Source organism: Pseudoliparis swirei, chromosome 4 (genome assembly GCF_029220125.1).
Source record: "Pseudoliparis swirei isolate HS2019 ecotype Mariana Trench chromosome 4, NWPU_hadal_v1, whole genome shotgun sequence".
Taxonomy (NCBI): domain Eukaryota; kingdom Metazoa; phylum Chordata; class Actinopteri; order Perciformes; family Liparidae; genus Pseudoliparis; species Pseudoliparis swirei.
Window position 1 is genome coordinate 34395470 of NC_079391.1, and position 16517 is coordinate 34411986.

Below are 16517 nucleotides of genomic sequence, written 5' to 3' on the forward strand. Positions count from 1 at the left end.
ATGACCTGCTGCTGTCATTCTGCAGCAGCGTAGCAGCGATGATGTCATGTCAACAGGTTCATATCTAACGCCCTCATGATCACCTGCTGCTGTCATTCTGCAGCAGCGTAACAGCGATGATGTCATGTCAACACGTTCATATCTAACGCCCTCATGATCACCTGCTGCTGTCATTCTGCAGCAGCGTAGCAGCGATGATGTCATGTCAACAGGTTCATATCTAACGCCCTCATGATCACCTGCTGCTGTCATTCTGCAGCAGGTAGCAGCGATGATGTCATGTCAACACGTTCATATCTAACGCCCTCATGATCACCTGCTGCTGTCATTCTGCAGCAGGTAGCAGCGATGATGTCATGTCAACACGTTCATATCTAACGCCCTCATGATCACCTGCTGCTGTCATTCTGCAGCAGGTAGCAGCGATGATGTCATGTCAACACGTTCATATCTAACGCCTCATGATCACCTGCTGCTGACATTCTGCAGCAGGTAGCAGCGATGATGTCATGTCAACACGTTCATATCTAACGCCTCATGATCACCTGCTGCTGTCATTCTGCAGCAGGTAGCAGCGATGATGTCATGTCAACAGGTTCATATCTAACGCCTCATGATCACCTGCTGCTGACATTCTGCAGCAGGTAGCAGCGATGATGTCATGTCAACACGTTCATATCTAACGCCTCATGATCACCTGCTGGCTGTCATTCTGCAGCAGCGTAACAGCGATGATGTCATGTCAACAGGTTCATATCTAACGCCTCATGATCACCTGCTGCTGTCATTCTGCAGCAGCGTAGCAGCGATGATGTCATGTCAACACGTTCATATCTAACGCCTCATGATCACCTGCTGCTGTCATTCTGCAGCAGGTAGCAGCGATGATGTCATGTCAACACGTTCATATCTAACGCCTCATGATCACCTGCTGCTGTCATTCTGCAGCAGGTAGCAGCGATGATGTCATGTCAACACGTTCATATCTAACGCCCTCATGATCACCTGCTGCTGTCATTCTGCAGCAGGTAGCAGCGATGATGTCATGTCAACACGTTCATATCTAACGCCCTCATGATCACCTGCTGCTGTCATTCTGCAGCAGGTAGCAGCGATGATGTCATGTCAACACGTTCATATCTAACGCCCTCATGATCACCTGCTGCTGTCATTCTGCAGCAGGTAGCAGCGATGATGTCATGTCAACAGGTTCATATCTAACGCCCTCATGATCACCTGCTGCTGTCATTCTGCAGCAGGTAGCAGCGATGATGTCATGTCAACACGTTCATATCTAACGCCCTCATGATCACCTGCTGGCTGTCATTCTGCAGCAGCGTAACAGCGATGATGTCATGTCAACAGGTTCATATCTAACGCCCTCATGATCACCTGCTGCTGTCATTCTGCAGCAGCGTAGCAGCGATGATGTCATGTCAACACGTTCATATCTAACGCCCTCATGATCACCTGCTGGCTCATTCTGCAGCAGCGTAGCAGCGATGATGTCATGTCAACACGTTCATATCTAACGCCCTCATGATCACCTGCTGCTGTCATTCTGCAGCAGGTAGCAGCGATGATGTCATGTCAACACGTTCATATCTAACGCCCTCATGATCACCTGCTGCTGTCATTCTGCAGCAGGTAGCAGCGATGATGTCATGTCAACACGTTCATATCTAACGCCCTCATGATCACCTGCTGCTGTCATTCTGCAGCAGCGTAGCAGCGATGATGTCATGTCAACACGTTCATATCTAACGCCCTCATGATCACCTGCTGCTGTCATTCTGCAGCAGCGTAACAGCGATGATGTCATGTCAACAGGTTCATATCTAACGCCCTCATGATCACCTGCTGGCTGTCATTCTGCAGCAGCGTAACAGCGATGATGTCATGTCAACAGGTTCATATCTAACGCCCTCATGATCACCTGCTGCTGTCATTCTGCAGCAGCGTAGCAGCGATGATGTCATGTCAACAGGTTCATATCTAACGCCCTCATGATCACCTGCTGGCTGTCATTCTGCAGCAGCGTAGCAGCGATGATGTCATGTCAACAGGTTCATATCTAACGCCCTCATGATCACCTGCTGCTGTCATTCTGCAGCAGCGTAGCAGCGATGATGTCATGTCAACACGTTCATATCTAACGCCCTCATGATGACCTGCTGCTGTCATTCTGCAGCAGCGTAGCAGCGATGATGTCATGTCAACAGGTTCATATCTAACGCCCTCATGATCACCTGCTGCTGTCATTCTGCAGCAGCGTAGCAGCGATGATGTCATGTCAACAGGTTCATATCTAACGCCCTCATGATCACCTGCTGCTGTCATTCTGCAGCAGCGTAGCAGCGATGATGTCATGTCAACACGTTCATATCTAACGCCCTCATGATGACCTGCTGCTGTCATTCTGCAGCAGCGTAACAGCGATGATGTCATGTCAACACGTTCATATCTAACGCCCTCATGATCACCTGCTGCTGTCATTCTGCAGCAGCGTAGCAGCGATGATGTCATGTCAACAGGTTCATATCTAACGCCCTCATGATCACCTGCTGCTGTCATTCTGCAGCAGGTAGCAGCGATGATGTCATGTCAACAGGTTCATATCTAACGCCCTCATGATCACCTGCTGCTGTCATTCTGCAGCAGCGTAGCAGCGATGATGTCATGTCAACAGGTTCATATCTAACGCCCTCATGATCACCTGCTGCTGTCATTCTGCAGCAGGTAGCAGCGATGATGTCATGTCAACACGTTCATATCTAACGCCCTCATGATGACCTGCTGCTGTCATTCTGCAGCAGGTAGCAGCGATGATGTCATGTCAACACGTTCATATCTAACGCCCTCATGATGACCTGCTGCTGTCATTCTGCAGCAGCGTAGCAGCGATGATGTCATGTCAACACGTTCATATCTAACGCCCTCATGATCACCTGCTGGCTGTCATTCTGCAGCAGCGTAGCAGCGATGATGTCATGTCAACACGTTCATATCTAACGCCCTCATGATCACCTGCTGCTGTCATTCTGCAGCAGGTAGCAGCGATGATGTCATGTCAACACGTTCATATCTAACGCCCTCATGATCACCTGCTGCTGTCATTCTGCAGCAGCGTAACAGCGATGATGTCATGTCAACAGGTTCATATCTAACGCCCTCATGATCACCTGCTGCTGTCATTCTGCAGCAGGTAGCAGCGATGATGTCATGTCAACACGTTCATATCTAACGCCCTCATGATGACCTGCTGGCTGTCATTCTGCAGCAGCGTAGCAGCGATGATGTCATGTCAACAGGTTCATATCTAACGCCCTCATGATGACCTGCTGCTGTCATTCTGCAGCAGCGTAGCAGCGATGATGTCATGTCAACACGTTCATATCTAACGCCCTCATGATCACCTGCTGCTGTCATTCTGCAGCAGCGTAGCAGCGATGATGTCATGTCAACACGTTCATATCTAACGCCCTCATGATCACCTGCTGCTGTCATTCTGCAGCAGCGTAACAGCGATGATGTCATGTCAACAGGTTCATATCTAACGCCCTCATGATCACCTGCTGCTGTCATTCTGCAGCAGGTAGCAGCGATGATGTCATGTCAACACGTTCATATCTAACGCCTCATGATCACCTGCTGGCTGTCATTCTGCAGCAGCGTAGCAGCGATGATGTCATGTCAACACGTTCATATCTAACGCCTCATGATCACCTGCTGCTGTCATTCTGCAGCAGGTAGCAGCGATGATGTCATGTCAACACGTTCATATCTAACGCCTCATGATCACCTGCTGCTGTCATTCTGCAGCAGGTAGCAGCGATGATGTCATGTCAACACGTTCATATCTAACGCCCTCATGATCACCTGCTGCTGTCATTCTGCAGCAGCGTAGCAGCGATGATGTCATGTCAACACGTTCATATCTAACGCCTCATGATCACCTGCTGCTGTCATTCTGCAGCAGGTAGCAGCGATGATGTCATGTCAACACGTTCATATCTAACGCCCTCATGATCACCTGCTGGCTGTCATTCTGCAGCAGCGTAGCAGCGATGATGTCATGTCAACACGTTCATATCTAACGCCTCATGATCACCTGCTGCTGTCATTCTGCAGCAGCGTAGCAGCGATGATGTCATGTCAACAGGTTCATATCTAACGCCTCATGATCACCTGCTGCTGTCATTCTGCAGCAGGTAGCAGCGATGATGTCATGTCAACACGTTCATATCTAACGCCTCATGATCACCTGCTGCTGTCATTCTGCAGCAGCGTAGCAGCGATGATGTCATGTCAACAGGTTCATATCTAACGCCTCATGATCACCTGCTGCTGTCATTCTGCAGCAGCGTAGCAGCGATGATGTCATGTCAACACGTTCATATCTAACGCCTCATGATCACCTGCTGGCTGTCATTCTGCAGCAGCGTAACAGCGATGATGTCATGTCAACAGGTTCATATCTACCGCCTCATGATCACCTGCTGCTGTCATTCTGCAGCAGCGTAGCAGCGATGATGTCATGTCAACAGGTTCATATCTAACGCCCTCATGATCACCTGCTGCTGTCATTCTGCAGCAGGTAGCAGCGATGATGTCATGTCAACACGTTCATATCTAACGCCCTCATGATCACCTGCTGCTGTCATTCTGCAGCAGGTAGCAGCGATGATGTCATGTCAACACGTTCATATCTAACGCCTCATGATCACCTGCTGCTGTCATTCTGCAGCAGGTAGCAGCGATGATGTCATGTCAACACGTTCATATCTAACGCCCTCATGATCACCTGCTGGCTGTCATTCTGCAGCAGCGTAGCAGCGATGATGTCATGTCAACACGTTCATATCTAACGCCCTCATGATCACCTGCTGCTGTCATTCTGCAGCAGGTAGCAGCGATGATGTCATGTCAACACGTTCATATCTAACGCCCTCATGATCACCTGCTGCTGTCATTCTGCAGCAGCGTAACAGCGATGATGTCATGTCAACACGTTCATATCTAACGCCCTCATGATCACCTGCTGCTGTCATTCTGCAGCAGGTAGCAGCGATGATGTCATGTCAACACGTTCATATCTAACGCCCTCATGATGACCTGCTGGCTGTCATTCTGCAGCAGCGTAACAGCGATGATGTCATGTCAACACGTTCATATCTAACGCCCTCATGATCACCTGCTGCTGTCATTCTGCAGCAGCGTAGCAGCGATGATGTCATGTCAACACGTTCATATCTAACGCCCTCATGATCACCTGCTGCTGTCATTCTGCAGCAGCGTAGCAGCGATGATGTCATGTCAACAGGTTCATATCTAACGCCTCATGATCACCTGCTGCTGTCATTCTGCAGCAGCGTAGCAGCGATGATGTCATGTCAACAGGTTCATATCTAACGCCTCATGATCACCTGCTGCTGTCATTCTGCAGCAGCGTAGCAGCGATGATGTCATGTCAACACGTTCATATCTAACGCCCTCGCGATCACCTGCTGCTGTCATTCTGCAGCAGCGTAGCAGCGATGATGTCATGTCAACACGTTCATATCTAACGCCCTCATGATCACCTGCTGCTGTCATTCTGCAGCAGCGTAACAGCGATGATGTCATGTCAACAGGTTCATATCTAACGCCCTCATGATCACCTGCTGCTGTCATTCTGCAGCAGGTAGCAGCGATGATGTCATGTCAACACGTTCATATCTAACGCCCTCATGATCACCTGCTGGCTGTCATTCTGCAGCAGCGTAGCAGCGATGATGTCATGTCAACACGTTCATATCTAACGCCCTCATGATCACCTGCTGCTGTCATTCTGCAGCAGCGTAGCAGCGATGATGTCATGTCAACAGGTTCATATCTAACGCCCTCATGATCACCTGCTGCTGTCATTCTGCAGCAGCGTAGCAGCGATGATGTCATGTCAACACGTTCATATCTAACGCCCTCATGATCACCTGCTGGCTGTCATTCTGCAGCAGGTAGCAGCGATGATGTCATGTCAACACGTTCATATCTAACGCCCTCATGATCACCTGCTGCTGTCATTCTGCAGCAGGTAGCAGCGATGATGTCATGTCAACAGGTTCATATCTAACGCCCTCATGATCACCTGCTGCTGTCATTCTGCAGCAGCGTAACAGCGATGATGTCATGTCAACACGTTCATATCTAACGCCCTCATGATCACCTGCTGGCTGTCATTCTGCAGCAGCGTAGCAGCGATGATGTCATGTCAACACGTTCATATCTAACGCCCTCATGATCACCTGCTGGCTGTCATTCTGCAGCAGCGTAGCAGCGATGATGTCATGTCAACACGTTCATATCTAACGCCCTCATGATGACCTGCTGCTGTCATTCTGCAGCAGCGTAACAGCGATGATGTCATGTCAACACGTTCATATCTAACGCCCTCATGATCACCTGCTGCTGTCATTCTGCAGCAGGTAGCAGCGATGATGTCATGTCAACACGTTCATATCTAACGCCCTCATGATCACCTGCTGGCTGTCATTCTGCAGCAGGTAGCAGCGATGATGTCATGTCAACACGTTCATATCTAACGCCCTCATGATCACCTGCTGCTGTCATTCTGCAGCAGGTAGCAGCGATGATGTCATGTCAACACGTTCATATCTAACGCCCTCATGATCACCTGCTGCTGTCATTCTGCAGCAGGTAGCAGCGATGATGTCATGTCAACACGTTCATATCTAACGCCCTCATGATCACCTGCTGCTGTCATTCTGCAGCAGGTAGCAGCGATGATGTCATGTCAACAGGTTCATATCTAACGCCCTCATGATCACCTGCTGCTGTCATTCTGCAGCAGGTAGCAGCGATGATGTCATGTCAACAGGTTCATATCTAACGCCCTCATGATCACCTGCTGTTGTTTCACGCTGCGCTGTAGAGGGCGTGAGAGGTGAGCTAACCCGCGGCTAACGGCTAACGGCTAGCGGCACCGTGTGATTTACACATCAATCACGAGCCTGAACAGAGTGTGTGTGTGTGTCTCTGTGTGTGTGTGTGTGCGTGTGTGTGTCTCTGTGTCTGTGTGTGTGCGTGCGTGTGTGTGTCTCTGTGTGTGCGTGTGTGTCTCTGTGTCTGTGTGTGTGTGCGTGTGTGTCTCTGTGTCTGTGTGTGTGTGTGTGTGTGTGTGTGTGTGTGTGTGTGTGTGTGTGTGTTCAGAGCGGTGGAGTCCTCACAGGAAGTGACCCAGCTGCGTCCGGTGCGTCTGATCCAGGAGGACGGGGTCATCCGACCTTATGACCTCACGGAGTCGCAGGGCTTGGACCTTTTTCAGGTTCGATGACCTCTTTTACTCTACAACACTGTGATGTCACTTCCTGTTTCTACAACACTGTGATGTCACTTCCTGTTTCTACAACACTGTGATGTCACTTCCTCTCTCTACAACACTGTGTTGTCACTTCCTGTTTCTACAACACTGTGATGTCACTTCCTGTTTCTACAACACTGATGTCACGTCCTGTCTCTACAACACTGTGATGTAACTTCCTGTCTCTACAACACTGTGATGTCACTTCCTCTCTCTACAACACTGTGATGTCACTTCCTCTCTCTACAACACTGTGATGTCACTTCCTGTTTCTACAACACTGTGATGTCACTTCCTGTTTCTACAACACTGTGATGTCACTTCCTCTCTCTACAACACTGTGTTGTCACTTCCTGTTTCTACAACACTGTGATGTCACTTCCTGTTTCTACAACACTGTGATGTCACTTCCTGTTTCTACAACACTGTGATGTCACTTCCTCTCTCTACAACACTGTGTTGTCACTTCCTGTTTCTACAACACTGTGATGTCACTTCCTGTTTCTACAACACTGTGTTGTCACTTCCTGTTTCTACAACACTGATGTCACGTCCTGTCTCTACAACACTGTGATGTAACTTCCTCTCTCTACAACACTGTGATGTAACTTCCTGTCTCTACAACACTGATGTCACTTCCTGTCTCTGGGTCTAATAATCTAGGTGTGTTCCCCTTTAAGAACGATGTTTTATATAAACCATAATAACAATAACAAGTCAGTTTCTGCATATCTTTCATCTGCCTTTAATCCGTTTCCTCTTTTTCTTCCTCCTCCTCCTCTTCCTCTTGTGTGTCTCATGCAGCCTGATGAGGAGTAAACAGGGTTCTAGTGGAACTCATTCATTCTTTAATATAAATATATATAAATATTCAGTCTGAAAGGTTTCTACATTAATCTATAAACATTGTAAAAGGATTCAGACGATATGCATGACTATGTAGATATATGTATATACATATATATATTATGAACATTTCTTTTTATTTCTGTAATATTGAAGTTTCATAATTTCTTTAATGACCTTTTATGAATAAGTTTGTATAATAGTTTATATTCATTCATAATTAATTAATGTCTTCACTATGAATATTATATGAATATTATATGATTATTATATGAATGTTATATAATTATTATACGTCGATCTTATTTTTGTAAAATGTGGTCGAGTTCTAAACTTTAAGCACAAACACATGTAACCTGTCTGTCTGCATGACCTTTGACCTTTGAGATGAGCTGTTATTAAAGCTGCTTTATTCACACTTTCACTTTCTCTGTGTTTTGAGAGAGAGAGAGAGAGAGACTGACTGTGAGCCTGTCTGTCTGTCCTCAGTAGCCTGTCTGTCCTCAGTAGCCTCTCTGTCCTCAGTAGTCTGTCTGTCTGTCCTCAGTAGCCTGTCTGTCCTCAGTAGCCTGTCTGTCCTCAGTAGCCTGTCTGTCCTCAGTAGTCTGTCTGTCCTCAGTAGTCTGTCTGTCCTCAGTAGCCTGTCTGTCCTCAGTAGCCTGTCTGTCCTCAGTAGTCTGTCTGTCCTCAGTAGCCTGTCTGTCCTCAGTAGCCTGTCTGTCCTCAGTAGTCTGTCTGTCCTCAGTAGCCTGTCTGTCCTCAGTAGCCTGTCTGTCCTCAGTAGCCTCTCTGTCCTCAGTAGTCTGTCTGTCTGTCCTCAGTAGCCTGTCTGTCCTCAGTAGCCTGTCTGTCCTCAGTAGTCTGTCTGTCCTCAGTAGCCTGTCTGTCCTCAGTAGCCTGTCTGTCCTCAGTAGTCTGTCTGTCCTCAGTAGTCTGTCTGTCCTCAGTAGTCTGTCTGTCCTCAGTAGCCTCTCTGTCCTCAGTAGCCTGTCTGTCCTCAGTAGCCTCTCTGTCCTCAGTAGTCTGTCTGTCTGTCCTCAGTAGCCTGTCTGTCCTCAGTAGCCTGTCTGTCCTCAGTAGTCTGTCTGTCCTCAGTAGCCTGTCTGTCCTCAGTAGCCTGTCTGTCCTCAGTAGCCTGTCTGTCCTCAGTAGTCTGTCTGTCCTCAGTAGTCTGTCTGTCCTCAGTAGCCTGTCTGTCCTCAGTAGCCTGTCTGTCCTCAGTAGTCTGTCTGTCCTCAGTAGCCTGTCTGTCCTCAGTAGCCTGTCTGTCCTCAGTAGTCTGTCTGTCCTCAGTAGTCTGTCTGTCTGTCCTCAGTAGTCTGTCTGTCCTCAGTAGCCTGTCTGTCCTCAGTAGTCTGTCTGTCCTCAGTAGTCTGTCTGTCCTCAGTAGCCTGTCTGTCCTCAGTAGTCTGTCTGTCTGTCCTCAGTAGCCTGTCTGTCCTCAGTAGCTTGTCTGTCCTCAGTAGTCTGTCTGTCCTCAGTAGCCTGTCTGTCCTCAGTAGTCTGTCTGTCCTCAGTAGCCTGTCTGTCCTCAGTAGCCTGTCTGTCCTCAGTAGTCTGTCTGTCCTCAGTAGTCTGTCTGTCCTCAGTAGCCTGTCTGTCCTCAGTAGCCTGTCTGTCCTCAGTAGTCTGTCTGTCCTCAGTAGCCTGTCTGTCCTCAGTAGTCTGTCTGTCCTCAGTAGTCTGTCTGTCCTCAGTAGTCTGTCTGTCCTCAGTAGTCTGTCTGTCCTCAGTAGTCTGTCTGTCCTCAGTAGTCTGTCTGTCCTCAGTAGCCTGTCTGTCCTCAGTAGTCTGTCTGTCCTCAGTAGCCTGTCTGTCCTCAGTAGTCTGTCTGTCTGTCCTCAGTAGCCTGTCTGTCCTCAGTAGCCTGTCTGTCCTCAGTAGCCTGTCTGTCCTCAGTAGCCTGTCTGTCCTCAGTAGTCTGTCTGTCCTCAGTAGCCTGTCTGTCCTCAGTAGCCTGTCTGTCCTCAGTAGCCTGTCTGTCCTCAGTAGCCTGTCTGTCCTCAGTAGTCTGTCTGTCTGTCCTCAGTAGTCTGTCTGTCTGTCCTCAGTAGCCTGTCTGTCCTCAGTAGCCTGTCTGTCCTCAGTAGTCTGTCTGTCCTCAGTAGCCTGTCTGTCCTCAGTAGCCTGTCTGTCCTCAGTAGCCTGTCTGTCCTCAGTAGCCTCTCTGTCCTCAGTAGCCTGTCTGTCCTCAGTAGCCTGTCTGTCCTCAGTAGCCTCTCTGTCCTCAGTAGTCTGTCTGTCCTCAGTAGCCTGTCTGTCCTCAGTAGCCTGTCTGTCCTCAGTAGTCTGTCTGTCCTCAGTAGCCTGTCTGTCCTCAGTAGTCTGTCTGTCTGTCCTCAGTAGCCTGTCTGTCCTCAGTAGCCTCTCTGTCCTCAGTAGTCTGTCTGTCCTCAGTAGCCTGTCTGTCCTCAGTAGTCTGTCTGTCTGTCCTCAGTAGCTTGTCTGTCCTCAGTAGCTTGTCTGTCCTCAGTAGTCTGTCTGTCCTCAGTAGTCTGTCTGTCCTCAGTAGCCTGTCTGTCCTCAGTAGTCTGTCTGTCCTCAGTAGCCTGTCTGTCCTCAGTAGTCTGTCTGTCTGTCCTCAGTAGCCTGTCTGTCCTCAGTAGCTTGTCTGTCCTCAGTAGTCTGTCTGTCCTCAGTAGCCTGTCTGTCCTCAGTAGTCTGTCTGTCCTCAGTAGCCTGTCTGTCCTCAGTAGCCTGTCTGTCCTCAGTAGTCTGTCTGTCCTCAGTAGTCTGTCTGTCCTCAGTAGCCTGTCTGTCCTCAGTAGCCTGTCTGTCCTCAGTAGCCTGTCTGTCCTCAGTAGTCTGTCTGTCCTCAGTAGTCTGTCTGTCCTCAGTAGTCTGTCTGTCTGTCCTCAGTAGCCTGTCTGTCCTCAGTAGCCTGTCTGTCCTCAGTAGCCTGTCTGTCTGCCCTCAGCGCTCGGGGCTCCAGCAGCTGGACGGGGAGGTCTTCAGGGCCCACCTCCAGTATCCTGGACACAGGAAGACCACCATCATCGTCACCAACAGGTCTGCTGCTCAGAGGAGGGGCTGTGGGCGCTGTTGTTGTTTCAACATGTTGTTGTTGTTGTTGTTGTTGTTGTTGTGTAGGAGGGTTCTGTGTGTCAAGGAGATCGACTTCGTGGGTCATTTCAGCCGCGAGTGGGAATGTTTGTTTGAGAACTTCTCCAGACCTCCAACTGTGACGGGCAGCCAGCTGAGGCTCTACTGCAAGGTCTGACGCCTGTCTGTCTGACGCCTGTCTGTCTGAACGCCTGTCTGTCTGACTGCCTGTCTGTCTGACGCCTGTCTGTCTGAACGCCTGTCTGTCTGACTGCCTGTCTGTCTGACTGCCTGTCTGTCTGACGCCTGTCTGTCTGACGCCTGTCTGTCTGACTGCCTGTCTGTCTGACTGCCTGTCTGTCTGACTGCCTGTCTGTCTGACGCCTGTCTGTCTGACGCCTGTCTGTCTGAACGCCTGTCTGTCTGACTGCCTGTCTGTCTGACTGCCTGTCTGTCTGACGCCTGTCTGTCTGACTGCCTGCCTGTCTGACTGCCTGTCTGTCTGACGCCTGTCTGTCTGACGCCTGTCTGTCTGACTGCCTGTCTGTCTGACTGCCTGTCTGTCTGACGCCTGTCTGTCTGACGCCTGTCTGTCTGACTGCCTGTCTGTCTGACGCCTGTCTGTCTGCCTGTCTGTCTGACCGTCTGTCTGTCTGACTGCCTGTCTGTCTGACGCCTGTCTGTCTGACGCCTGTCTGTCTGACGCCTGTCTGTCTGACGCCTGTCTGTCTGACTGCCTGTCTGTCTGACTGCCTGTCTGTCTGACGCCTGTCTGTCTGACGCCTGTCTGTCTGAACGCCTGTCTGTCTGACTGCCTGTCTGTCTGACGCCTGTCTGTCTGACTGCCTGTCTGTCTGACCGTCTGTCTGTCTGACTGCCTGTCTGTGATCTTCAGGAGCAGCAGATGCTGAAGTTGAGTCAGGACTCTGTGAGGAACCTCGAGCTCCGAGACCCCAACTCTGCTCAGGTGGGTCCACCACCGAGGAGGAAGACCTCCATGGGGGTCAGAGGAAGACCACCATGGGGGTCAGAGGAGGAAGACCTCCATGAGGGTCAGAGAACCTCCATGGGGGTCAGAGGAGGAAGACCTCCATGAGGGTCAGAGGAAGACCTCCATGGGGGTCAGAGGAGGAAGACCTCCATGAGGGTCAGAGGAAGACCTCCATGGGGGTCAGAGGAGGAAGACCTCCATGAGGGTCAGAGGAAGACCTCCATGGGGGTCAGAGGAGGAAGACCTCCATGAGGGTCAGAGGAAGACCTCCATGGGGGTCAGAGGAGGAAGACCTCCATGAGGGTCAGAGGAAGACCACCATGGGGGTCAGAGGAGGAAGACCTCCATGAGGGTCAGAGGAAGACCTCCATGGGGGTCAGAGGAGGAAGACCTCCATGAGGGTCAGAGGAAGACCTCCATGGGGGTCAGAGGAGGAAGACCTCCATGGGGGTCAGAGGAAGACCTCCATGAGGGTCAGAGGAAGACCTCCATGAGGGTCAGAGGAAGACCTCCATGAGGGTCAGAGGAAGACCTCCATGAGGGTCAGAGGAAGACCTCCATGGGGGTCAGAGGAGGAAGACCTCCATGAGGGTCAGAGGAAGACCTCCATGGGGGTCAGAGGAGGAAGACCTCCATGAGGGTCAGAGGAAGACCTCCATGGGGGTCAGAGGAGGAAGACCTCCATGGGGGTCAGAGGAGGAAGACCTCCATGAGGGTCAGAGGAAGACCTCCATGGGGGTCAGAGGAGGAAGACCTCCATGAGGGTCAGAGGAAGACCTCCATGGTGGTCAGAGGAGGAAGACCTCCATGGGGGTCAGAGGAGGAAGACCTCCATGAGGGTCAGAGGAGGAAGACCTCCATGGGGGTCAGAGGAGGAAGACCTCCATGAGGGTCAGAGGAAGACCTCCATGGGGGTCAGAGGAGGAAGACCTCCATGAGGGTCAGAGGAAGACCTCCATGAGGGTCAGAGGAAGACCTCCATGAGGGTCAGAGGAGGAAGACCTCCATGGGGGTCAGAGGAAGAAGACCTCCATGATGACCTTTGTGATGACCTTTGTGGTGACCTTCATGATGACCTATGTGGTGACCTTCGTGATGACCTTTGTGGTGACCTTCATGATGACCTTTGTGGTGACCTTCATGATGACCTTTGTGGTGACCTTCATGGTGACATTCGTGGTGACCTTTGTGGTGACCTTCATGGTGACCTTTGTGGTGACCTTCATGGTGACCTTCGTGGTGACCTTGGTGATGACCTTGGTGACCTTGTCTCTACAGAAGCTGCAGGGTCTGTTTCTTTACTGTGTGTCTCTACTGTGTTTCTTTACTGTGTGTCTCTACTGTGTTTTTACACTGTATGTCTCTACTGTGTGTCTCTACTGTGTGTCTCTACTGTGTTTCTTGTCTGTGTCTCTACTGTGTGTCTCTACTGTGATTCTTTACTGTGTGTCTCTACTGTGTTTCTTTACTGTGTGTCTCTCTGTGTTTCTTTACTGTGTGTCTCTACTGTGTGTCTCTACTGTGTTTCTTGACTGTGTCTCTACTGTGTGTCTCTACTGTGTTTCTTTACTGTGTGTCTCTACTGTGTGTCTTTACTGTGTGTCTCTACTGTGTGTCTCTACTGTGTTTCTTGACTGTGTGTCTCTACTGTGTGTCTTTACTGTGTGTCTCTACTGTGTCTCTACTGTGTTTCTTTACTGTGTGTCTTTACTGTGTGTCTCTACTGTGTTTCTTTACTGTGTGTCTCTACTGTGTCTCCATCAGTGTCTTTACTGTGTGTCTCACTGTGTGTCTCACTGTGTTTCTTTACTGTGTGTCTCTACTGTGTTTCTCACTGTGTCTCACTGTGTGTCTCTACTGTGTCTTTACTATGTGTCTCTACTGTGTTTCTTTACTATGCGTCTCTACTGTGTTTCTTTACTTTGCGTCTCTACTGTGTTTCTTTACTATGTGTCTCTACTGTGTGTCTCTACTGTGTTTCTTTGTATGTCTCACTGTGTGTCTCACTGTGTTTCTTTATATGTGTCTCTGTGTTTCTTTTATGTGTCTCTACTGTGTTTCTTTACTGTGTCTCTACTGTGTTTTCTACACTGTATGTCTCTACTGTGTGTCTCTACTGTGATTCTTTACTGTGTCTCTACTGTGTTTCTTTGCTGTGTGTCTCTCTGTGTTTCTTTTACTGTGTCTCTACTGTGTGTCTCTGTGAGAGATCGAAACATATTTCAGGATACTGGACTTTAAATCTCCAACAGGTGACACCTCTGTCTTTCAGTGATATTCTCGGTCCAGATCTTGTCATCACATGAAATGAGGGGTGCTGATTGGTCGGTGTTCCTGTCACTCCAGTCACGTGTGAGTGTGTGTGTCCGTGTGTGTGTGTGTCTGTGTGTGTGTGTCCGTGTCTGTGTGTGTGACGCCGCCTATGTTGCTCCTTTTTGATCGACAGTGTTATTATGTTGTCGGGACTGGTGCCGGGCAACCCTTCCTCCTATTGACAAGCAATAACACACAAACACAGACACACACACACTCGTCGAACTGAGCATCAGGCGCCTTTCAAAATAAGCCTGACCCGATGACTGGTTTGTGTAACTGGTCTGTGAGAACCTGATGATGTCATCAGGAACCAAATTAACAGGTCCTGAGCCTGGTCCTGGTCTCGGTCCTGGTCTGGGGTCCCTGGACCTGGTCTCGGTCTGGTCTTGGTCGGAATCCTGGTCTCAGTCCTGGACCTGGTCTTGATCCCTGGTCTTGGTCCCTGGACCTGGTCTCGGGTCCTGGTCTGGAGGTCCCTGGACCTGGTCACAGAACCACAGATGTGGTCAGGTCCTGGTCCTGGTCCTGGTCGATTATGGACCTGGTCCCAGTCCTGCTGTTCTCCAGCTAAGCAAGAAACCACAGCTCCTGTGGCCAGCGCTCTGCGTCTTCATCACTGACTGCAGGCAGAAGGTGTGAGAAGTCTTTTATTGAAGAATCAAGCATCAGGCGGTGGAGACACAGAGGTCCTGTGTTAACAGGTCGCAAGCAGCAGCTGGCGCCCGTGCTGCTGCCGGACAGGAAGTGATGTCACGGGGCTCCGGCTTCCTCCTGCAGCAACAATAAATACCAGAGATACAAAAAAACGTCTTCAAGATAAACAAAGCTTGTTGTACGTTGTCCTCACAACTCCACCAGGACGGCGCTGAGCCCGGCGGGCGCTGAGCATACGGTCCGGCCAGGTCTGGGCGGTCCGGGCGGGTCTAGAGCGGGTCTGGGCTGATCGGCCTCGGCCAGACCCGGTCTTCCTCGGGCTTCATGACCTCGCTCGCCCGGCTGGCGAACCGCAGGCGGCAGTGAGCGCCATCTCAAAGCGCAGCTCCAGAGCGCCTGTTGGGCGGGAGGGCCTTCCTCTTGATCCTGGGCTGGGGAGGGGCCCCTGCGTGAGCGAGGCCCAGCTCGTGGCCTTGCAGGATCTCCTCCAGAGACTCTGAGTCAAGTGGTACTCAACCCGGGCGGCCTGGACGAGGGGCGGAGCCGGGGAGCAGGAGCCGAGGCGGGCAAGTGAGCAGGGGCAGGGAGGCCCTCAGAGATGCTGGGAAAGCAACACAACATGTCACTGCTTGACATGTCCAACTAACATGTCAACACAACGTTATGTCAACACAACAACATATCAACAACATGTCAACACAACGACATGTCAACAACAACATGTCAACAACATGTCAACAACACAACGACATGTCAACACAACATGTCAACAACATGTCAACAACACAGCGACGTATCGCAACAGCATGTCAACACAACATGTCCAACAACACAACGACTGTCCAGCAACAACATGTCAACACAGCGACGTGTCAACACAACAACATGTCAACAACGTGTCAACACAGCGACGTATCAACAACAACATATCAACAACAACATGTCAACAACACAGCGACATGTCGGCAACATATCAACAACTACAACATGTCAACAACACAGCGTATGTCAGCAACAACATGTCAACGCAACATGTCAACAACATGACATCTCAACAACAACATATCAACATATCAACAACAACACAGCGACATGTCAACAACAACCTGTCAACACAACAACATGTCAACACAGCGACATGTCAACACATAATCAACAACTGGCGACGTAATAAAACATGTCAACAACAACACACAACAACATGTCAACACAACATGTCAACTGGCGCCATATCAACAACATGTCAACAACACAACGACATGTCAACACAACATCAACAACACAACGACATGTCCTTATGTCAACAAC

At 50.1% G+C, this 16517-nt stretch overlaps 1 protein-coding gene across 1 annotated transcript in view; it reads left to right on the forward strand.

Moving 5' to 3' along the window:
- The window catches only part of LOC130193255 (intermembrane lipid transfer protein VPS13C-like), a 94454-nt gene extending 82095 nt beyond the window's left edge, over positions 1-12359 (forward strand). The window contains exons 43-46 of the mRNA XM_056413704.1: positions 7210-7324; positions 11124-11215; positions 11297-11420; positions 12144-12359. Coding sequence (XP_056269679.1) covers positions 7210-7324; positions 11124-11215; positions 11297-11420; positions 12144-12344 — 532 coding nt within the window. The 3' untranslated portion in view covers positions 12345-12359. The remainder of the gene's footprint in view (positions 1-7209; positions 7325-11123; positions 11216-11296; positions 11421-12143) is intronic.
- Positions 12360-16517: the final 4158 nt, after the last annotated feature.